At 44.7% G+C, this 24,824-nt stretch overlaps 1 protein-coding gene across 2 annotated transcripts; it reads right to left on the reverse strand.

Annotated features, from left to right (window-relative positions):
* Positions 1-870: 870 nt before the first annotated feature.
* Positions 871-24,448, reverse strand: LOC135825170 (scavenger receptor cysteine-rich domain-containing group B protein-like). 2 transcript variants are annotated; one of them, XM_065337893.1, is made up of 10 exons: positions 24,131-24,448; positions 23,347-23,488; positions 17,483-17,649; positions 16,745-16,883; positions 14,994-15,160; positions 14,505-14,643; positions 5,245-5,411; positions 4,395-4,533; positions 1,764-1,930; positions 871-1,209 (listed from the first exon to the last, which is right to left on the reverse strand). In XM_065337893.1, exons 1-10 carry the CDS (start codon positions 24,198-24,200, stop codon positions 1,202-1,204), a joined length of 1,305 nt encoding a protein of 434 aa, XP_065193965.1. In that variant the 5' UTR covers positions 24,201-24,448; the 3' UTR covers positions 871-1,201. The 2 variants fall into 2 exon arrangements, with proteins under 2 accessions (XP_065193965.1, XP_065193966.1); XM_065337894.1 differs by lacking the exons at positions 871-1,209; positions 1,764-1,930; positions 4,395-4,533; positions 5,245-5,411 and adding an exon at positions 6,872-7,312.
* Between the last annotated feature and the right edge of the window lie 376 nt (positions 24,449-24,824).

Genomic DNA, 24,824 nt, shown 5'->3' on the forward strand with positions numbered 1-24,824 from the left:
ACCCAATCATCAAGAAGATCGGACCCAACGCCTATCAGCTGGATCTACCCAGCGCTATTCGGTGCCACCCTGTCTTCAATGTCACTGCTCTGCGCCGGTATGAGCAGAATACTATTCCCGGCAGGCGGCAGCCACCCCCGCCACCGTTCACCGACTTGCACGGTCAGACCAGATACATGGTGGAGAAGATTCTTGACGATCGCCAGCGAAGGCATCAGACTCAGTACCTTGTCAAGTGGCAAGGGTACCCAGACGACGAAGCCACCTGGGAGCCAGAAGAGAACTTGCTGGACGAGGCCGGTAGGCCGATAGTTGCTCTGAGGCGTTACAGGGCGTCCAGGGCATGTTAGTGACACTATGGTTACCGCGAAATGTTACTCGCTCAAATTCAATCGCACGTGTACCTTGAGAATTCCCACTTAATCCTTGTTGTGTTAAGCAATCCATTCCCCTCCTGTTTTAGATTTTCCCCATTTCCGTTATCTTCACTCGCCTGACTGTCCTTGGTTACCTTGCACGGTGCTTCAATTAGATGAGCGTTGTTGGGTTGACACGATTTCATTTTGATTATTCCCTTTCCACATATTCCTCGACTCCCTGGAGGCACCTGTGCCTCGCTTAGGAGGGAGGGATGGTGTAACAGTTCCCTGTTAGCGCTAACCTTATCTGCCCTCTAGCTCTGTATCTTGCACCTTTCCCTATCCTGTCAGCACGCGCGTTATCACCTTAGGGCACGAAGTGCCCTCGTGCCCTATATCAGTTGTGTTGCCTTGAGCAAGCATTGTCTTTTCCAAGAATACCTTCAAACGGTTACAATGAGGGCTCTAAGTTAGACATTTTACATATGCAATCGGCTGTGGTATTGTTACGGAGACCAAGTGTAAGTTTGTATCGCAGTAAATAATGGTGGCTATAATGCTATGCTGGGTTATGCATTTCAAATATCGTACATGTCTGCGAAGTAAAACCCAAAAGAAAAGAGTATGTGGAGCTTAAAGAGTGCATCAGAGAAGCAGAAGCTGATGGGGTACTTCAGCAGGTCCAGTAATCAAACTGGGTCAATAAACTGGTGTATTGGTTTGATGGAGTAGCAAATCAGACCCTTCGCATCAACAGGGTCAATTCACATACATCCGTGCACCCGCTTCCAACAGCTGAATTTCCCCTGGGGCCGGTACTGCCCCGGCGCCAGATCATGTCCTCATCGTACTGCATAATTTCAGAACAAGCAACAACGGAGAGGGTAAAATAAGTCAAACTACTTTTTTTGCATTAAAGATGAAAATTGCTCTCGTATTCTTTGACTCTCTTCCGAGAGACTTATACCCTGTGGAGAATCCATTAATGCAAATAAAGATATCGGCCACCTTTGCAAACGACCTATTGAAGATTTCAACGGAATTCACACTCATCATATTGCAACACGTTTTTGGTGCTTATTGCCCGATTACAAGCTTAAAAGTACCCAGAAATCAATTGAATTTACGGAGACAGAAACCATCTGATTGCGAAAAAGGGGCTCAATATCACAACTATAACAAGTTTCGTGAAAGCCTAACTCGTGTCTAATTTGACGTTCATTTCATGCTACACTATACTCGGATACTTTATCTGTCGCCAATCTAAACGAAAACCAGGCTGACAACAATAACCCAGCAGATTAGCTTAAGCACTCCATTATTGACTTTCATTCATGCGTAGTTTGATAAGGACCAAGGAGTTGCACTAAGAGCATTTTCGTCAATGGCATTCACAATTCTTACCACATTGCACGCCAGCATCCTCACTGTGGCTACAGTCATGGTCTCCTACCGGATTCCTAGAACACTGGAAGAGGTTGCTTTCAAGCCCATTGCAACGCAAATTGTCCAGTAAAATCCGGCCTTTGCCGCCGCCGAATCGCTGAATGGCCAAAATAGCTGTCGAAAACCTACAGTCACAAAGGGAGATACATTTTTCTTGAAGAGCAACTGACCATATTCAACATTCTGAATGCAATGAAGACAACATACATGCCATAACATACTACTAGTAGTAAGTTCTACACTTATTCTATCATGCGACACACTGTGGGGTGAAATGTTTTACAACTGTGATTTGCTACCAGCTTCAGCCTAGTCTCGCCCTTCATGCAGATCGTCAAGAGCTTCTCCGCTTCGGCTTAATGCAATTTACATATACAAAGCATGTATTGGTTTCCCATCTGCTGAACCAAAAACAGCCAAACAGGATATTGATGGCGTCATGAGCAAACGAACAGCTCAACCGAGTTCAATTTGAAATTGTTGTTCATTGTCAGGGTTCATTCGTCAGCAGTCATATATCTCTCCAGGGTTCGGCAGCAGAGGGGATTACCTTGGACTTCACGGAGAATTTCAAATATTACGAAATGAGGTCGCCCGCCTCGTGTTGCTCTTTCCTCTCCAAAACCCAACGCATGCAATCCAGATACGAAAGAAAGACAAAATGAGCTCCCGAATAGCAAAGTCCCGGGTTCCAGTCCCAGTGGTGGGACTGATGATTTTGTTTCTTTCTGCAAGTGTTGAGTTTCGGAGAGAAATGAAATTGCCTTGATATGATTATTAACTTAGACGACAGGACGGTCACTGATGTCGGCTGGCGTGTCTGTTTCATCTGACCTTCTCCAGTGTGTTTAAAGGAGATCATGGTTCGCGTGAGACGTGTCTGGAGACCGAGTATTCTGCATCCGCAGTAACGCCAAGACCTGTTTTGGATCAATATAAAGCTCCTAAAGTGGTTGGAAGTGAGTAGATCCAACCCAGCAGAAAGTAGACCGGGAATCCCATTCTCTGCATCCATGATTCCCTCCTGCCAGGCCACGAGTTCTCAATTAAAAATCCTTCCTCGCCCAAGAAGGATTTGACCCTTGTCCCTTCTGTTTCTCAATCATGGTTCTAGACCATCCGACTATGCTTGCCTGTCTCTACTTTGAATAAGCGATTGAGGAATGGAATCTAACAGAAAGAAATGCTAACACTGGGTGCTATTGAACTTGCTTGAGAGATAGCGAAAGGGAGTATGGCATGGATCGTGAAGTGAAATTGGATCGATTTTCAAGTAGGGTTCAGATGAAAGGCAAACTTGATCTCTGTTCGAATTGCATATCCCTCGCTTGCATACGATAAGCTAAAACTTGGCTAATCGCAAATTGTATGCTCAAGCTGACATAGCGAGCAGCACAGTGATGACTTATGTTCTGCTTAGCCCCCGTGAGAGAGGGTCGATCATTGCAGTATTTGATCAGTTTCAATTGGTTTATTGTACCGTAAAGTACCCCCAGAGCGCCCCACCATCTCATCCTTTCGTGGTCGTATTGTGGAGGTGGTCTGCTGTCTGTAGGTTATTCGACATGAAGCTTGTACACATATTGCCCATTTTGCAGTCAATCCGTACCTTCGAGCGGACACAAGCTCCACACAAAAACCTGCCAAGTGTGACCTTAGTACACTAAGATTCTCGCATCGTACAACCTTCTATTGCACTCTACCATACGATCTTCCTTCCTCTGGATGTGAAATCAAGGTGGGGCACTCTCGCGAGACGGGGCGCTCTCGCGGTACTTTACGGTAATAACGTTATTGCAGTGAGCTGTGTGTCAGTAGTCAGCTCGGTTGTGTACTGGGACGGGACCCCGATAGGAGAAAGGTGGATTGTGGTGACATCAGCAGACAAGCGTATATAGTTCACGACAAAAATACTAAAATATCTCCCGTAACATCTTCTGAAGCCAGGTAAGACGATGGGTGGTGGAGATTGAAAGATGAGATAACGTCAAGTCGTTAGTTTTGAGAGTTTGCTGAAAATGTCTCTGAAGTGATGGCTAATACCTACCATCTTCACCGACAAGAACCATTTCCTAGGCTTCAGCTAGCCTAGGGAAATGAAGGAGACGGCCTATAAACAGTTCACGGAACTAACAACATTGAATACAGCACCTTTTCAGATCGTGCATACAATACGATAATTGAAAACGATCAAATGCTGTAATGATCGACAATCTCTCTCACGGTACTAACAGAACGGACGTCATCACTGCTCTGGTCCCTATGGCAACGTGAGCATAAAATTGGCGAGTTGGCAAATTTGGCTCATCGTTTGCAAGTGAGATATATGCCATTCGAACCGATATCAAAGATAATAGTCTTTTTTCTCGACCATACTTGAAAAATCGATGCTCTTCTCATTTAGCGTTTGCATTTATCTATGTTTCTCTCCTATGGCCAGGCAGATTGAACCTCGTGGCCGAAAGCTCTTTGATTATAAAGAATTTCCGCTCATCATGCTTTCATATTGCCCGATTAAATGACGCAACGCAAATTCATTCACTTTACAACAGTGGACGGATTACAATTTTAAAAACCGAGAACACTAACCCGAGTTGACGACAGACGACAGTACCGGCATTTAAGTCCCAGGAATCGTCACAAACCGTCCCCCAGACACCGTCGTGTAGAACCTCAACGCGGCCTTTCATCTCGCTTGGTCCACCCACAAGTCGAACGCGGCTAAGGTCTGAAAAATATTGACAAGTAGCGGAAGGAGATAGGCTTGCATAATTCACGCTGAATTCTCTTTTTCTCAGCTACAAATTACAGTAAGCCAGTCAACGACTAAGGGTCGACTTACAGCCATGTCTATGAAACAGGGGCCGAAAAATAAAAGCTGAAATTCTAAAATTTCCGTGAAAATTACTATTGCTACCCTCCTATAACCCCAGGACATTTTCAACATTCCCGTCATGTGGTCTGAGCATTGACGGATAGTCATAAAACTAAGGGGTTCATCACAATTAAACCTAGTTACATTGCTAACCTTTGTGGATTTTCAATGCAATGCCCTATACATGAAGAAGTAATTTAAAACTACTACCTTTGGAACTTCAAACCATCCACAGCCATCACCTAATTAAGTAAGAGACAACCGGCTCCAGTGGTTGTCACCTTTCACCACTGCTGTCATTCACACGTATACTTTTGGATTTGCCTCATGATGCAGTTTTTTACGCTTTACACTGCCACCATTCACAACTTTTAGATTTGCGCCATGCTGCAGCTATTATCATTTGGCCTTGTGAGTATAATTATAAACCAATACTGATCCAGATTTTTCAGTGCTGTTTTCTGATGATCGCTTAGTGCGTGAAACTCGGAGTAAAAACACGTTCTCTGTCCTCCTATTGTTTCTAGAAGTCATTATTAAGAGATGGTTTTTACTACATCTTACCGCATTCAACACCGGCATCTTCCAAATGTCCGCAATTGTGCATGCCCACTCGATTGCCTTGACATCCGAACAAGTCACTTTCTTGCCCAGTACATTCTAAATTGTCCAGCAATATAGGGCCCCGACCACCTCCGTAGCGCTGGATAACGCGGGTTGCCTTTGCATACCTAATCAGATGAACGCCGGTTCAACACAAAGTTGTTATTGGAAATCATTCAGACTGAAAGAAAGAGAGTGACAACAAATGCTGGATTCGTGGCATTCATAACGCTGTACTTATTCCCGGTATTAAATTGAAGTAGAGTGAAATTTATTACATGTACACTGGTGGAGATGTGAGCAGCTCCTCCAGATTAGTGTGTGCGGCTCATATGATAGTATGTATGATAGTCAGTGCACAAGGTACAGCCCATGAAATGGACGGAGTGTGGACGGTTCATACACGGAGGGCGATGCCCATTAAGGGGCTTGAGTGTGGGTGTGAGTGTGATGGCCGTAGTCCGTTATAGATTGCCAGATGAGAGGAGGTAGCTGGCCCAGCCTTCCTATTTATTTTCGTCTGGTATGAATTATGATATCTGTGTTGAATCAAGGAGATCATTATCATTCATAAAAGAGGTGATGGGGGTGAGTGAGAAAGGAGCAAGCTTGTGTTCTTCCCACAACCCAATCAAGGCAAATGTAAAGTAGCAAACCGGCTAGTGCTAAGTACGGTGCATGCATTACGGGTACACCTCTGATGTGTGCTGCAGCCGCATACATGATTGTATTGCTGGCAGGCGAGTTCAGGTGAATTCCGGTTTAGTGTCTATGCATTTTGACATGCATCAATGAATAGCGTGCGTTCTACCGGCTCTATGAAAGCGGCTGGAGCGCGTTTCAAGTAATGGCTTGTGCAATGTGTTAACCGACATTACCGCAAGCTCTAGCGTGCTAAGTACAGAGTTGATGTGCTAGCAATCAGTGAAAATAATAATATGCTTGGTCTGCACTGTGATTATTTGCGACTTTGCTATACTCGCCTACGCTCTTTATCGCCGGGACCGAAATACGCAGGGAGAGGCTGGTGGCGTTGCTATGTACATGTATGTGTAGGAGCAACTGAAATCCAGGCAACTTCAAATAGACGACAGACTGGAGACCATATTCGTTGGGTTGCACAACTAAAGCTGAACGACCCATTTCTTACCGTTTACTGCGTCCACTGCGGTCTCGACAGCCATGTAGTGGTCTGAGAGGAGCTCGATGTAAGGGGCGAAGATGGCCCTGCAGATGGCCGCAACATATCCGGACATCTTCCTCCTCGGTGACTATAGTGTCAACATGCTCGATTGCCTACCTCACCCCAACACCCGCTATTTACACCTTCTCTGAGTTGACCCCAGGTTACAAAACCTCGTCCTACAGCCCACCACTGTTCCTAGTCAGTCATGCCTAGACCTTACCCTCATACCGACAAAAATGACAATGACTGCTCTGTATCCCTCTCGTACAAAATATAATTATATACACACAACAACAAGGTTGTCAGTTTCATAATACTAAAAGCTTTTCACCCATTTTCATCAGTAGTTACATGGGAATGAGCAAGAACGAAAACGAAGCCAGAATTTATACTGGGGGTAGAGAATCAGCAAGAATATTCTTACGTGCCTCAAGTTCACACTACACTACCATAAGAACGTATGGAGCAGTGGAAAAATGGGGGAAACAACACGTGAGGGGAATGCAGTACCAGAACAAACACGTGATAAAGTTGTGAGTCCGGTTGCAGCTTGAACAGCCTCAGCACCTTGATGTGTTTCTTTTGTCGACACAGTTCTGGCCTCAAACTGAGAATGTACAGCGCTTCCAGTGGTAATCGGTGCGCGCTGTTCCGGGCTTGTGTGATGACACTGAGGCTGCTGTTGAGTTCCTGCGGGATGCATTCAGGCTAAGCCTGCAAATGCTTTGTGATGGCGCTATCACTTGTTGCCACACGTTTGTCAGGCGGCTTCTTGTACAGCTTGTCTTGGATATGCTGCTTGATCCTTTCCGAGAATCGCTGACATGTCTCACCAACGTACGTCTGCTCACAGCGACACGCATACTTATAAATAAAATTACTATTTTCAAGAGTTGATGAAACATTCTTCGCGATAGACCTGAATGCGGGCGTGGTTGTATAAATTACAATGGGAGATACTGTAGGATAGCAGTTCAAAAATGCAGCTGTAATCTTTTTGCGGAAGGCAATGCAATTTTGCCCTTTCCACGGCAATTTTGTGATAATACGCGCTGCAGATTCAAGTTGTGCAGCAGAAGCTATATCTGGGCTAGGTTCAAGAGCGCTTGTCATGACTCGCTTACGTACTTTGAGTGGGTAACCGTTAGAACACAGAATATCCTCTAGCTTAGCAATTTCAGCTGATAATAGTGATGGTGAGCAGATGTTTTTAGCTCTGAAAGTTAATGATCTGATCAAATTAATTTTGTTTCTTGTGTCACAAAACGAGTCCCAGCGGGTGTAAAGACCTGTGAACATCGGCTTTCTATATACTGTGGTGAGCAATTCTGTGGAAGAATGCTTAATCAATACATCAAGAAACGGCAATTCTCCATTATTATTCTCCTCCATTGTAAACTGGAGAGCTGGGTGAAGATTATTTAAACGCTCAGAGAATTCCAATGCCAGTTTCCGGTTGTGAAATGCTACGAATGTGTCATCCACATAACGCCTATAGAATTGGGGCTAATGACTGTCTAGAATTGTGTTCTCAAAATATCCAACAAAGATATTGGCTAGCACGCGGCCCAAGGATGAACCTATGGCTACTCCGTCCCTCTGTGCGTACATAATATTATTGCCATTGAAACTGAACTGCACGTCTGGTGTGGCTTTGAAAAGCAGCTTCTTGAAAAGATCTTGGGGTATTTGCGGGGCTGATATTTCATCATCATGGTATAGCGACTGTATGCAGATATCTATTGTTTTCTTGCGAGGCACGTTTGTAAAGAGGCTGGCTACATCGAAAGTGCACAGGAACAGCGATCCAGAGTTCTCTGCCTGCTGCTGACCAAATTCCCTTGCATCATCCACGAACTCGAAGGTATCCTTGGTTGCGTGGGCGGAATATATTGTCAGGTATCTCCTCCCGTACCTTTTCTAGCTGGCCTGCATGCACTTGCGTACTCACCTTTTGTCTCCTTTTGTTCCGTTGGCCCGGGTAGCTACTTGCGCGCCCATATTTGCCCTAGCTACCCAGACCCTTTATCTTGCCGTTCAGACTTGCTCTCTGTTCTCACTCTTCAATAATCACCATGTCGACGTTTCGTTCTCTCTTCAATAATCACCATGTAGTCTGTTGTCCCGTCTCTAATAAATGTCGTTCCACCAACCTACCTGTTCCCATTGTAATGTCTGGATAATGTGTCGTCAGTCGTCCTTTTTCGTATTCAACATTGGCGCCCGATTATTGATCGACCCACGACCCTGAGATCATCCCATGCCCAGCCGTCCTCAACCGCCATTCGTCTCGTCTATGTCAACCTCGTCTCGTCCATGTCAGTCTCGTCTCTCCTACGCCAACCTCGTCTCGTCTCTATCAACCTCGTCTCTCCTACGCCAACCTCGTCTCGTCTATGTCAACATCGTCTCGTTCAAGCCATGCAGCGCAGGTCAGCTACCTTTCTCTCATCCTTTTTTTGTATGCTTCTTCGTCAAATTTATTTTCGTGAATTTTTTTGGTAGTGTGTGTGCGCGCGTGTGTGCTCGTAAAACATTACCACGTTAGAGGTCCGATCATGGTGAGCCACGCTCTAATTTTTGGATGTTTAGCAAAAGTGTAACTAGGCTGTATTAGAGCAGTGATGGGAGTGATGGTGAGAATGCCGGTGAGAGTGTTAGTGTTGTGCGTAGGTTTCGTGGTAGCAAGTCTTCAGTGTACAATCATCTGCTAGCTAGTCCTGATTGTTGCAATTCGTGTTCCGACTCTTCGTTCACTGTATTGTGCCGTGGTCGTCATGGTTATGGACTACAGTTAAAGGTGTTGGAAGCTATCTATCAGCGTCTGTATAAGCCTAATTTGTGTGTACAGAAAGATAGTATAATTGGGTTGAAATTGTTCAAGTAACGTGTCGTGTTTAGTGCGGCCAAGCTTGGCCGTTAATGTTCTACGTGTAATGTACTGCTGTTATGTGTTATCACGTTGTCTTTCCTTCCTTTCTCCTTTGTTCATTTCTCGCTTTGATTGTTAAAATTCACACTTGTAAATTTCACTGTTGTTGCTCTTAGTGTTATTTCTCTAACTTAGATTTTCTATAATAGTTCAATTTTTGTTTCAGTGTCCTTTAGTACAACGACGATTCCTGATGAGTGTTGTACGAAAACTTGTTTGAATGCATATTTTTTTCCCTACACCATATCTTCATATTTTCATCGTTTTATTGCACATCGTCTCCACCGTTTTTACATTGCATGAATAAAGTACACAAATGTCGGTTCAGCTAGTTTTATTGATTGCGGTTATCAAATTATCGTCTCCTCGCCGTGTGTTTAAACGTGATAACTGTTGTGCATATTAGTATAACACTTTTGTGAGATCCGTGCGTTGTGTGTGTGTTTTCTCTACTTCCTCTGTGACTTTTTTCACTGTTTATCTCCACGTCTTGTTATGTACCACGAGATCTCGGTTCTTTTTTTGCGCAGAGAAAGTTTTTGGTTTCACAAGTATACTTCCAGCCTTCTCATCAGGTAAAATACAGGCAAAGGAAAAGGAACAGGAACAGTGGATTAAGTGATGAAAGTATACTTGTGAAATCAAAAACTTTCAAGATGTTCGTAAAGAGCCTGAAGTGTGTCCTTTTTAGGAGTATTATCGCATTTTTGTCTCAGAGGAAACTGTTTACTCTTGCGTACAGTAGCACTGCATATATACACTGTTTGTTGCAAGCTCTTTCTAACAAACTTCTTGCTGCCAGCAGTTTTGAGCTATAGTGAACTTTTTCCTCTTAAGCACTACTCATTGTCCGCCAGTGACTACAATAATCATGAGATCAACCCCAAAACATTTCTTGCAGTTTACTTTCGTAGAGTTTGCAACTTTGTGTTCCTCAACACAACTTGCAGCTTTCTTCAAACATATCCTCAACCTTGGTTCTGTCCTAGATCGTGTATACATACATTCATTGTTTCGTCTCATCATTATGGAGCAGCTTATGCGAAGGCTAGCCAAGCTTGCTTGGCGATGCCAACGCGGAAAAGCCTATAATAATAATAATAACATTGGCCGCCATAACGTGCTCCTAACGCGAGTCCAGCTCCAGATCTGAGGCGAAATCTGTTTCCTGCAGCCATTTCACTGATTCTGGGTCGGAATTGTTCAACTTTTTTCAGCTTAACTTGCCATGACTTCGCACCGCGCCGGTCCTGGCATGTGCCGCCTGTCGTGAAGCTGGGAAAATCCCCCTTTTCCCGCACTCCTGACTCGCAGCACGCAGCGAAGAAAATTCAAATTTCATCGGAGAACCATGGGACCTGTTCGAGGCGATAGCTGAGAGCTTTCTCTACCACCTAGACCCTTCAATTGTTGAATTTTGTCAAGATACGGGCGAGAACGGAAAGTTTGAATGCGCCCACATGCATACCAAATACCCATGGTTCGAAATCTAACCATGGACACCAAAGGGTTAAGAGAGGCTGTCTGAGAAAACCAGAACATGATTATGTGCAAGTCGATCTCCCAGATTTCGCTCAAATTTTGCAGGTAGGTTTGCTTTGGGGTGTAGATCGACATTCCAAAGCCCGCGCAAAATCCTTTGAAGGGAACCATGACATTGGCATACCCCTCAATATTGGCCCAAAATTGGCACGATTTATGGGTCTACAAACGAGCTACGGCACAGCGTACAAGAACAATCTACGAACAAAACTCCATCAAGCCAACATTACCTCACCTTAGAAGAGTTCTTGGGGCAGCACCACTTAGCCACGCCAGCATCCCAGAAGACGAGGGCAATCATCCCTTGACGCCACAAATGATCGTCTTGAAAATAGCCAAATTACAAGCGCTTATAAAACAGCGAGCTACGTCCTCAATTAGCAAACACTATACACCGGCAGATAGTAGAACACCTCTTCTAGCACTGAGGACATGTCCCCCATCATCCTTTTTGGGTTTCCTTGAAATAAACAATTTTGAATTTTTCCACTCGACCATTCTGAAATACGTCCCAACTCATACCTGCGCAGGAAAGCTCGCCCCTCCGCGACGTCTAGTCAGCAATTTATACTCCAATTCAACTCCCAACGCTGCAGAACAAAGTGTTTTGTTGACTCTGACAAGGAAAAGCAGCGGTGATCACTTGTCACTCCAAACGACAAGCTTCTCCTTGCGCCACCAACATTTTTCGGTGCAACAGTTGATGCAAAAGTGACTGAATTTTGGCGTGTAGTTTTTGGATTTTACTGCAAGAGGAATGGTGAAATCACGTGCTTCGTGACACAAGAATGCCAGGTCTCGTAGATCACGGTTCAGCAGTTGTTCTGAGTCACCTTGATCAAGCGCACCTGCACTTACATGGATCACCCGTTGATCTAGATCGGATCAAGTGCATCTTGATCTCAAGCTCAAGAGCACGCATGTCGTGTTATAGGCCTTCCAGCCGGGACTTTCCCTCAACATGCAGCACACAGACTAGGGCGAGTAGGGTCAAATCACGTTGTTCATGACGTACGAAATCTGCCATGTGGGCGCGCCATATACCCCATGCAACCAGTGTATAGGCCGCGCGCTGGTCTACTCCAAGCGACTTTGATGGCATGGACAACGGTCATTCCTTGCTGTTGCAGATCTACGTGGATCATCAGCATGTAAACTAGCCGTAGTTCCTGTTGAACCATGTTCAGGATGAGCGAGGTTAGTGCGAAAAAATGCATCCCTGTTCATACTGCAAGAGGAAATATCTCAAAGAATTCTTGCCAATGCAATACTGCTAGTGCTATAACGATAGTTTCTGAATGTTCTGAGCAGAGCATGCAAGAAATATAATGCATCTTACCTCCTGCCTCATGGTCCGTTTCGAATAGCGCCTCGGGAACGATCGTGATCATGTGCATTGTGTCGTGCACCAGAAAGCATTATCCTACGTCACGATGCACGTGATTTCTTCATTCCTCTTGCAGTAAAATCCAAAAACTACACGCCAAAATTCAGTCACTTTTGCATCAACTGTTGCACCGAAACATTTTGGTGGCGCAAGGAGAAGCTTGTCGTTTGGAGTGACAAGTGATCACCGCTGCTTTTCCTTGTCAGAGTCAACAATAAACTTTGTTCTGCAGCATTGGGAGTGGTGTTGGAGTAGAAATTGCTGACTTGACGTAGCGGAGGGGCGAGCTTTCCTGCGCAGGTATGAGTTGGGACGTATTTCAGAATGGTCGAGTGGAAAAATTCAAAATTGTTTATTTCAAGAAAACCCAAAAAGGATGAAGGGGACATGTCCTCAGTGCTAGAAGAGGTGTTCTACTATCTGCCGGTGTATAGTGTTTGCTAATTGAGGACGTAGCTCGCAGTTTTATCAGCGCTTGTAATTTGGCTATTTTCAAGACGATCATTTGTGGCGTCAAGGGATGATTGCCCTCGTCTTCTGGGATGCTGGCGTGGCTAAGTGGTGCTGCCCCAAGAACTCTTCTAAGGTGAGGTAATGTTGACTCGATGGAGTTTTGCTCGTAGCTTGTTCTTGTACGGTGTGCCGTAGCTCGTTTGTAGACCCATAAATCGTGCCAATATTGGGCCACTATTGAGGGGTATGCCAATTTCATGGTTCCCTTCAAAAGATTTTGTGCGGGCTTTGGAATGTCGATCTACACCCCAAAGCAAACCTACCTGCAAAATTTGAGCGAAATCTGAGAGATCGACTTGCACATATGTTCTGGTTTTCTCAGACATGCTCTCTTAGTGGAATGACCCAACTGCCCATCTCTACATGCACACCAATGTATACACTCTTGAACAACGCCTCAATATCAAGACCTATGTTTTTGTGTATCGCTGCCTGAATGGCCTTGCCTGCTCACTCCTACAAGACCGCTATACTTTTCCTGCTCATGGTGCTCACACTGCTGCCTTTACCCGTGGTCAGGTGTCTGCCAACCTTGTTTACCTCCTGCTAGCACACGCTTAGGGTTCAGGCCAATTTCTTGGGTAGGTGCTGACAGGTGAGATGCACTGCCACCTGCTTATCGCCTGTCCAAATAATTATTACGCCTGCTGCATTTCGACCATCCATCGAGACTTTCTTAGGGTTCCATGTAAAAAGTCAATTAGGCCTATTGGGAATTCCCTAGTAAAATAAGAATCTGAATATATAAAAACATGTTTTCCATTTATTAAAAAAAGAAGAAACAAATACATAAAAACGAGTTATGAAGCAACCTTCCATGAACGAAACAAGGTAATAAACTGTCAGTACATTCGATAACAGGGCACAAAACTGACAGGCTGCTGAGACATTGGTGCACATTTCCGCTGCGATCACATTCCCATCTTTGGTCCTACCCAACTTGGCACGTTCCAAGTTGGAAGGCTGTTGGTTTGCGCCTGGAAGATTTGTTGTTGTTGTTGTATACTTTATTTATAGTGGAAATCAAAACAGGCAAAATGCCTAATAACATTGGACCCACTGTTTTACAGCTAGGTCTTACGTCGCTGAATGTCTCAGTAGCGTGTCAGTTTTGTGCCCTGTTATCGCACGTACTGACCGCTTATTATCTTGTCATATTCGTAGATAGTTGTTTCATAACTAGTTTCCATATATTTGCTTCTTCTAACTTACATATCACACTGGCTTATTATGCGAGTAAATTTTCATATATATGCTTCTATGAAATGGCCGTGGCCTGGCATGAGTAAAACATGGATGTGGAAAATGGGATTGAGGCCTTTGGCCACTGGTTGGTGGATCTGATCTATCCTCCCCCACCGTTTAGGAGCCGCATCTGACGCCTGATCATGGGGTGGTGGCGTGCTACGGAAACGACAAGATGGTTCTTGACCAGGGAGTTGTACGACTCCTTGTTCTTGACCTGCCCGGTACGCGAACCCGTCAAATTTATTATTTTTATTTTTATGAAATGGCCGGCAGATTCAACCTCGCTGAAAATATATTTTTTGTTCATGAGGAATTTCCCCTCATCATGCTTTCATATTGCCCGCTGAAAAAACGCAACAATTCATTCGCTTTACAACAGTCTACGGATTTACAATTAACCCCAGAAAACTCACCCGAGTTGACGGCAGACGACATGACCGTCATTTATGTCCCAGGAATCGTCACAAACCGTCCCCCAGACGCCGTTGTGTCGAACCTCAACGCGGCCTCTCATCTCACTTGGTCCACCCACAATTCGAGCGCTGCTAGGGTCTGGAAAATCATATAAAAGTAGCCGAAAGAGAGAGGCTTGCATGGTTCACCCTGAATTCAATTTCCTTGGGATACAAAATTACAGTAAGCCAGTCTTAGGGTCGACTCACAACCAAGTCTATGAAATACGGACCAAAAATAAAAGCTACAATTCTAAAGTTGCCATGGTGGTTCTTATCTCTACCCTCCTATACCCCAGGACATTTCCATCAGTACCATCATGTATTCTGAGCATTTACGGATAGCCATGAGATTCAGCATATTTCAGCCTAGTTACATTGCTAACCGTTGTGGATTTTAAATGCAATGCCATATAAATGTACAGATAGTTTATGGGAATGTTTGCTTACCGCATTCAACACCGGCATCTTCCGAATGTCTGCAATTGTGCACGCCCACTCGACCGCCTCGACATCTGAACAAGTTACTTTCTTGCCCAGTACATTTTAAATCGTCCAGCAATATAGGGCCCCGACCACCTCCGTAGGACTGGATAGCGCTGCTTGCCTTTGCATACCTATTCAGATTAACGCCGATTCAACACAAAGCTGGTCTTGGAATTCATGCAGACTGAGAAAGAGAGAGACATAGAGACAGAGAGAGAGAGTAACAAGAGATGCCGCATTCGTATCATTCACAGCGCTGTTCCTATTCCCGGAATAAAACTGAAGTAGAGTGAAATTAGTGTCATACACACTGGTGGAGATGCGAGCAGCTCCTCCAGATTGAACGATCAACGTGTGTATGTGAACAACGACCTGATCAAGAAACAGCAGATTGCCAGACGACAGGCTCTACCTAGGTACAAGGAACTCCGCCAAAAGGAGATCCGTCGCCCGCAAGTAGTAGGGCCGCTACCGTAATGTGATATTTTGAACTTCAACACTTACAGTAGAACTGTAATCGGTGGATTTTTCAAGCAATTTGTCCCATCAGGTTGTCAAGTAATCAACAACAACAACAGTCACTCTCGGCAACTCCACATCATCTCCGGACAACGGATGTCGTCGCTGACCCAGCACCTACACTTGTAAGAAGTTCTTCTATATATGCATGCGCGATACACCACAATGCTTCAGGCATTCATAAAATCTTCGCACATGATAATATAACCTTCCATATCCGTAGCCATTTCTGTCAAACATGCACTACTCGACTGAGTGAAGACGTGGTTGCTCTCGATGGCTTGATGGCTAAATTGAACGAAAAAGACTTTCATTGAATCCATCTAGGACAGTTTTAATACTTCGCCGCCCTGATAAAAAGCTGCCACCTGATTCAGCAGTTCTCTGTCATGACACCCCATTGACCCCTCTGCTTCCGCTTGCTATTAAAGAATATTAGCAACAGAATAATTATCAATAACTTTGGCAAGCGACTGTTCTATAATTATTGTATCTGTAATTCAGTCTACTCTTGAGTGTGGCAGCACAGCATCAGTATATACACGGTTTGTCGCAAGCTCCATATAACAACAGTCTGGCTAAATATTAAATTTTCCTAGGATAGAATGACCCCAACTGCCCCTCTCTACGGTCATACCAATGTATACACCCTTGAACAACGCCTCAATTTCAAGACCTATGTATTTGTGTCTCGCTGCCTGAATAACCTTACTTGCTCCCTCCTACAAGACCGATTTACTCTTCGAGCTCATGGTGCTCACACTGCTGCCCTTACCCATGGTTATATGTCTGCCAAGCGTATTCTACCCCTTCTAGTACACGCTAGGGTTTCAGTGCAATTTCTCAGGTAGGCGCTGACAGGTGGAATGCATTGCCACCTGCTTACAGCCGGTATAATTCACCTGCTGCATTTCGATCATCCATCCAGACTTTCTCAGGGTTCTCTGTAAAGAGTCAATGACGCGTGTTGGGAAATCCCTAATAAAATAAGAATGAGAATATATTTTTTTTAAACGTTCTTATTTATCTATAATGCTTCTGTCAATGGCCGGGCAGCTTACACCTCGCTGCAAACATATAGTTTAGATCATGAGGAATTTCCCCTCATCATGCTTTCATATTGCCCGCTGAAAAAACGCAACAATTCATTCGCTTTACAACAGTCCACGGATTACAATTAAACCCAGAAAACTCACCCGAGTTGACGGCAGACGACATGACCGTCATTTATGTCCCAGGAATCGTCACAAACCGTCCCCCAGACGCCGTTGTGTCGAACCTCAACGCGGCCCCTCATCTCACTTGGTCCACCCACAATTCGAACCTTGCTGTTATCTGAGAAAAGATAGACAAGTAAGGGAATATAATAGGCTTGCAAAATTTACCCTGAATCCCCTTTTCCTGGGGTACAAATTTACAGTAAGCCAATCCGGCACTAAGGGTCGGCTGACAACAATGCCTCTGAAATAGGGACCGTAAAATAAAAGCTACAATTCTAAAATTGCAATGGAGATTCTTACCGCTACCCTCCTACAACCCCAGGACATTTCCACCACTACCATTATGCAGTCTGGGGATTGACAGATGGATAGGCATGAAACTCAGAGTTTCAGCTCAATTCACCCTACTCCCGTTGTTAAGTGTTGCGGAGTTTCAATCTATGCCACATACTATAAAACCGGAAAGTCTAACGAGTCACAAAGTCTAACGTTTTAACGACCAATTTCTTTTTTGTTATTTGAAAACACGTTATCGCTAAATTTCTGTGTAAAGATGCGAATATAGATGGATGGCCACGTAGCCATCGCTAAGCTTTCTGCACGTAATCATGCCAAAATTACAAAAACGTTAAACCTTTTGGTCTTTAGACTTTCCGGTTTTACAGTACATTTAGAAGTATAATAATATGAGACTGGTATGTTACCACAGCTTACCGCATTCGACACCGGCATCTTCCGAATGTTCGCAATTGTGCACGCCCACTCGACCGCCTTGACATCGGAACAAGTCACTTTCTTGCCCAGTACATTCTAAATTGTCCAGCAATATCGGGCCTCGACCACCTCCGTAGCGGGGGATAGCGCTGCTTGCCTTTGCATACCTATTCAGATGAACGCGGATTCGACACAAAATGGGTCTTGGAATTCATGCAGTCTGAGAGAGAGAGAGCAAAAAGCAGATGCTGATTTCGTAGCATTCATAGCGCTGTACTTAGTCGCGGTATAAATTTAATTATACCTCACTCCATATACACTTACAGTCTTAGGCATGCTCTCCCTTAGTGGTGTATATATCTCCATATACACCGCTAAGGGGAATTAGCAGTAGTTGTCAGCGAGGAACAAGCCATTAGGTGGTCACACCTAATGGTGAATATGGAGAGGTATAAATATAATTATTATATCAAAAGAACCTCGTGTATATCGAGAGTTATGCCCAGCTCATATTAAATTAACCACCACTAATTCCTGTGATCTATAACTGGTGAATATATCTCCATATTCACCACTTTAACTTGGGGTATATACTTAGCTATATTACCCACTTAGAGGTTGTAACTTTTCAACTTTCAAGGGACTTGGAAATTTTCTCTCCAATTGAGGAAGAAAAAAATTGAAGAGAAGAAAGAAGTCTCAGCAGGAATCGAACCTGCAACCATAAGATTCCCAAGCACCTATCTTGACCACCCAGCCACCAGGGTGTTGATGCAGATGTTGGTTGAATGATAGGTCTTAGCTCTGGAACACGCAATGCTACCTACACATAATAGTATAAAATAGTATACTGGGATACTAAAATAGCTATTTCGGACCAGTATTTCAGGCCAAAAACGAAGCTAGGTATAAATAGAATAAACACCTCTGTCTTGTGTTTATGGGAATATAAACACTGTCTATAAAAACCTCGGCTACGCCTCGGTTTTTATAGCAGTGTTTATATTCCCATAAACACTACGACATCGGTGTTTGGGGACCTCGGTCTTTTACTCGTTCTATGACCTCTTTAATCGTGCAATAATAGATACATACACTCGGTTCCTTGTTATAATATATACGTAGAGTGAAATTGGTTACATGTACACTGGTAGAGATGTGAGCAGCTCCTCCGGATTAGTGCTTACCAAACTACTCTTTGCAGAGCGCATTGGGTACGATAGCAAAAGCGTTTAGGACAACGCAAGACCAGTGAGGCTGCGCATCATAAGCTGCTAGGCCAAGCTGCCAGTGTACCGTAAACGTCTTGATTTCAAACTGAACGATCAAGATGTGCACGTGAACAACGACCTGACCAAATAGCAACTCCGTGCTAGAGGATTGGCTCTGCCTATGTACAAGGACCTCTGTCAAAAGGGGCTTGGGACAGTCGTGTGGATTTCTGCGAGGAGCTCGATAATAGCGTCTTCCCAGATGGTCCCGATATGGTAGAGACAGGAGCTGACTTTCTTCCAACCCAGGTGGCATGCGACCTATATGGGCTTGGATGAACCAAAACGGGTTTATTCAATCAATACGACATGGAAAGAAGGAAGAGCACCAAAGACACAAGAGATCTCGTTTGTCAGTGGTTGCTAGTGCTAGACCTGCCAGTATCGCACTCGCGACTACAAGTTTCGTAGTGCACATCGACATCTAGGCATCAGCGAGGGCTCCCGCTGTCGATCGTGTTGACCAGCGGACAGGTCGGTGTGAATCCTGAACGGCAACGGAGCATGTCGCGTTGGCGGATCTCGGAGGTGAGTCATCATTATACTAATATCACTACAAACAACATACATGTACTTTCCAGTGGCATCATTATTTCCTCTTTTATTGCAATTAGTTGTAGGGCCATTTCCACATAAGATTTGCGTTGCCTGTGTGATGTATTTTTCCACCAATGAGTGCGTGCAATAACTCTTCACCCTGTTCTGACATTTTACATTTAGCAGCTTGCATTTGTTAGTTTTCTATGTGGACAACGCGCAATTGCGCCATTTCTTCTGTATAAGAATCATCATTCTTTATACTCCACTATCATCATTATCATCCTCTACTGATGAGCTCCGGCAGGGAACGAAACAGCTGTCTGGAGACGTGGAAAATAGTATCTGGCAATGGAAGTGTCCTTGCTGTGCTGGCGTCTTTATTCTTCGTGGTTCGGCTGAGAGCGCTTTGTTGTGACGACTTGGGAAGGCAGTAAATTGGAAAATATGGCCGAAGGCTCTGTTGCAAAGAAACACTAGGCAGTTGCATCAAGGTTGTGAAAAAGGTCTATTACATAGTCTCTAGACGAATACTTTGAAAAATGTAAATTCCGCATGAATGATGCACGCGGATACTTTGGCACGCCGAGAACAACAACAAAATCCCATACGTGAATTGGAGAACAATACAAAACGCAACTTTAAAGAGCCGTTGGGAGGAGAATGCTTGATCTTTGCGAAACCGGATTATTAAAAGCAGATGCTGGTGTATTTCGAGAGTTTGAACAAGCGCGTTAGACAGACCGCACCACGCTGTATCACAAAAATCAAATACGGGCAGAATGTGAATGACCGATGGTCCTCAACGTCTGCTCTCACCGTCCAGGAGCAACACTGACTCACGCTGCTATCTGGTGTTCATTGGGTATTAATTTTGTCGCGCTGGAAACGGAGCGTCTCTGTAAGTTTGTATTCATGGTGATGTTTGTGCCTGGAGAGCACTATATACGTGATGCTCTTCGGGCACAATCTTCCTCAGCCTCCTCAAGCTCAACTGATGAGGGGTGTCCGTCGCCCTTCGGCGTCGATACTCGTGCTCTCGGGAAGTTTGGGACCTTACATTAGAACAATATCCATTCGCACAAACATAATTATTACCCGGTGTCTCAGTTATACAGGAACAGCCCGTGCACCAGGAAATGTAGTTGACTTGGGGCGCTTTCTTTTTTGGTACACCTAGCAGAGGATTCACCAGAACAGCGCTTTTGGTTGGGACTGCACCTGTTGTGAGTCGGCCAGAACATGTTCTGCTTGCTCCGGCCTCGAGGCTGGAGCAGACCAAGCAGTTTCACTTTTTCACAGTGAAACCTGGCGGGAACTTCGATTTTGGTCCCAAATGATCACGTGCATACGCTTTGGGTTGGTATTGGTATTGGTATTGATTCATTTGAATTCGGTATCTCAACAGACGGAACAGTAAATGTACAACTTGAGAAGATCCGAATGACATGGACACATAAACATAAAGGTGGAGTAGGTGCTACAGCTGATCATTTTTTCGCAGGTTGTGGGACTAAACTAATACCAGTATGCAAGCACACAATAAATAAAGCTGAATAAATTCAACTGCATGACATTGGAGAAAAGCACCAATTAGAGCAAAACAAAGCGACACATCACTCATTGAAGACATTTTCAAAAAGGAGCTGTTTTAACCGGGTACATTGTGGCCCGTAATTAAGAAGGCAGGCAAGATGGGCGCTAAATGCAGGAGACGTATTGAAAGACTTCATTTCAAAGGGCAGAGCATTCCAAAGTAAAGCAATCCTACTAGACAATGAGCGATACCCGCATGAAGTCTTATATCGGCATAACAAAAGATTATTTGCAGAAGAGCCGCGAGTCGTGTAACCAGGTGTACTGTGCCTACAAAGTAGAGAATCTAAACTGGCAACCGGGTCAGCTACTTTACACTGAAAGATAAATTTAATGAACAACTGTAAGAAACGGTGGTCCAGAGGACATAGCTTAGGAGAGTGGTAAAGGGGGTCCACGTCAGCACAGTAATGGGCACCACAGGCAGCTCGGATCGCACAACAGTGAACAGCAAATAGGCGCTCACGGTCTTTTTCAGATAAGCAGGGCAAGAACGTTTGAAATGCAAATTCTAGATCAGATTGAATTACGCATAGCACATAAAGGCGACAAGCGCATGGGGACAGTTGACGAAAAGAACGCCGTAGAGCACCAATTTTGCGTGACACCTTGGCAACAAGCTTATCACAATGAGGTGTGAACGAGAGCTTGTTGTCAATTACAACCCCAAGACAGCGAACACTGGACACTTCTGTCAGCAGTTTACCATCGATACAGACAGTGGGCGTGGGACAGACCGGCGAGTGCTTGGCAACGATGAACATTACAACAGTCTTATTCTCATTGATAGTCAGGCCAGGTTGCTGAAGATCAGTAGCGAGTGCTGATAACGTGTGGGAAACTAAATCTGCAGCCTCCTTTGCCGTCGAACAGGATGCGTACACCGTTTTGTCGTCCGCAAAAGCGAGCAATTTCGTCCCGGATGTGTCAGCAGTTGCAGGAAGGCGGCGAACATAGATGTTAAACAGAGTTGGGCCCAAGACACTGCCTTGCGGGACCCCACGAGTGACAGGTAGAAATGGAGAGACCTCACCATACCTGAGGACCCGCTGGGCTCTGCCAGAAAGGTAGGATTTAAACCATGAGAGTGCTGATCCGCTGATACCAATCTCGTGCAAAGCCAAGAGTAGCTGCTGATGCTGCACACGATTGAACGCTTTACTACGGTCAAGAAACGCGACAACAGAGGTCAGGTTCTGGTCCCGAGCAAGACACCAGTCATTAATTGCCAGAGAGAGCAGTTGATGGACGGAGCGATTTGTGCGGAACCAAAATGGGTGATCATGTAGGAATGTAGTCGAGTCCAGGCGACAGAATAGTTGCGACATTACCACGGATTCCAACACTTTGGATAGGATCGACGTCAGCGAAACTGGGCGGTAGCTCGTTGCGCTGTAGACGTCGGTCTGGGCGGATATTGGGATCGGGGTGATGTTCGCTCGCTTAAAGGCAGAAGGAAACACTCCACTGCTAAGAGACGCGCTGAAGATTTGTGCCAAAGAAGGCGCCAAGGAGGACGCCATAGACTTGAGGAAACCAGGCAGAAGGCCATCTGAACCCGGTGCCTTGCACGGTATAAGGGAGCGAAGAGCACGCTCTACCTCTGTAGTGCTGACCCGATCGAAAGAGGTCAATGCATCTTCAAGGACCGGTGCAGACGGCAGGTCGTACGTGCTTGTGGGGTCGTGGACTATTGCATGTAAGTGGTCATTCAGGTTAGGTGCAAGAATGGGAGACGACTTTGGTTTACGCTTTGTCACATAGTTGTAGCCCATAAGCGACGCGGAGATTTTCTGTATTTGGCACACATTTTCTGATAGTACTGGTTCCGCAGACAACGATAGAGATTGTTACATTGGGTGCGAAGGCGCTGAAAGCTGTTGTAAAGCTTGGTGTCTGTGGAGCCTCCCTTGCGCCACGTGCGAAAGGCCGCTTTGCGCCTCCTAATTAGTGCTTGTAGCTCTGACGTAACAAAGGGGCACTTTCGACGGGAAGCATGTCGGGTTGGATTCGTAGTACCGTACAAAGTGACCATGGTGACTCATACACATTTTGAAGAATGCACCAAGTTTGGCACATTTTTCACAAACATGTGCTCTGTTTCTGGAGTACCGTGTGTTTGGCATGAGGCTGGTCCATGTGCACCAGCTGTTCGATCCTGTTCTAGATCGTGCCAATCAAATGCACCCTAGGTAATGGAGTCAAGGGAGATAGAAGAATCTGGCGAGTTCAAAACCTAGAATTAGTAGCAGACTGCACAGCAAATACTTAAGTGCATCACTTCCACATTGTTAATTCAATTTCAAATATTATACTTCATATTCCCATATTCCACTAGGACGCTTAATGAATTTATTTCCTGTGTTTACGAAAGCATACTTGGCGAGGGCGGGGGTGATGGTTGAATAATAATTATGGACCCTAATGCTTTGGTTCAGACTATGCCATTAACTTACTTACCCGAGTTGGCGGCAAACAACAGTTGCGTCTCGGATGTCCCAGTAATCGTCGCAGACGGTTCCCCACGTGCCGTCGCTCAAGCCAACCTCCACACGACCTCTAAGCGGATTAGATCCACCCGCAAGACGAACGCTTGTAGAGGCTTCAATACACAAAAAAAACAATGTTTCCGAGCCCAATTGATGACTACGTTGAAGTGTGTGCTTGAATAGATTATATGTGAGCTTGGAGAATATTAATTTTGTAATAGACATATACATTAAGTGTTGTTGCTGGTGTTGAATTATAATTTGAATTGCAACACAAAGTGTAGCTGAATTTTAGATCCTTTAGTATAAAATAACTTTGATTTCGCCATACAGATACCTTGATGATGTGGTATCTATATGCCACACCGCCTTACCTCACGGAAGGAATTTTTCAATAGTTAGAAGAGGATGAATTATTCGTTGTTGGGACATTTCTTAAGAGTCTCCTTAAAGAAGATCACACTCAACAGTATCACCCCGTTGGGATAATGGGCTCAAACACACCTTGATCATTGCAAACTCTGCTCCGTGATTCTTATTGCATAACAGGTATTACAATTAATGGTGGTAGCGACCTCGGCGAACATTTATAAGTAATTTGCACTCACTCTACGGCCTCTCGTATTTCCTGTATATTTATTCTGACAAAATAATCTAGAAAGCAGACTCTGTCCCACATGCGATGTTGTAGGATCAATTTGGAATTAGTCAGCTAGGTTTACAACAAAAAAGAAGAAAAAAATGAAGCTGCTCACCAAAAGAGGATGAGAACCAGCAGACCAGGCAGAGAAAAATAGGCGCGCAAACCGACCACCGTCTATCCATTTCTGCTCGATATGTTCAGCGCGGTGCCAAATCCTTCTCAGAGAGCAAACAGAGATTACCTGCACATGTAACTTGCCCTGTTAAAACGTAAATAACATCTTGTTTCAAGGAACTGGAGCTTTTTTACGACTAAGCCGTGCAAGGCTTTGGCACGACCTTAAATCAGACGTCAATTGTTCTAAGAGGTCGCAATGCGAACTTCACCGAGCTCAACTTTGTCTTGCTGCTTGGTGGTAAAGCTTCTGGGACGAACCATCAGCACGCTGCGTTTAAATAGATCAAGGCGTGTGGAAGATGTATCGTATGTTTGAAAAGAGTACTCGCCATCCACCAGACGTTAGGTGAAGCCGTGATCATTCAAATTGACGAAAGTGTATTATTATAAATCAGCTTACCACAATTTCATTTCCTCCTAACAATTAGGCGAAAACGCAAAGCACTCACCCATGACTAGGTTGCCCCGGGAGGATGTAGTTTATGTTTGAAAAGAAGTTTAGCCATGCACTAGATGTCAGGTGAAGCCGTGATCATTCTAATTGAAGAAAATTCAGAGTATATCAGCATACCACAATTTCGTTTCCTCCTAACAATTAGGATACAATTCAAATCACTCACCGATGACTA

This window comes from Sycon ciliatum, chromosome 9, assembly GCF_964019385.1.
Source record: "Sycon ciliatum chromosome 9, ocSycCili1.1, whole genome shotgun sequence".
Taxonomy (NCBI): Eukaryota; Metazoa; Porifera; class Calcarea; order Leucosolenida; family Sycettidae; genus Sycon; species Sycon ciliatum.

Coding starts and splice junctions, on each gene's coding strand:
- LOC135825170 (XM_065337893.1), bottom strand. CDS start 24,200: ATGGATAGACGGTGGTCGGTTTGCGCGCCTATTTTTCTCTGCCTGGTC. Junction 15,161..16,744: donor GTCGTCTGCCGTCAACTCGG/GTGAGTTTTCTG, acceptor TAATCTGAATAG/GTATGCAAAGGCAAGCAGCG. Junction 1,931..4,394: donor GTCGTCTGTCGTCAACTCGG/GTTAGTGTTCTC, acceptor TTGTGACTGTAG/GTTTTCGACAGCTATTTTGG.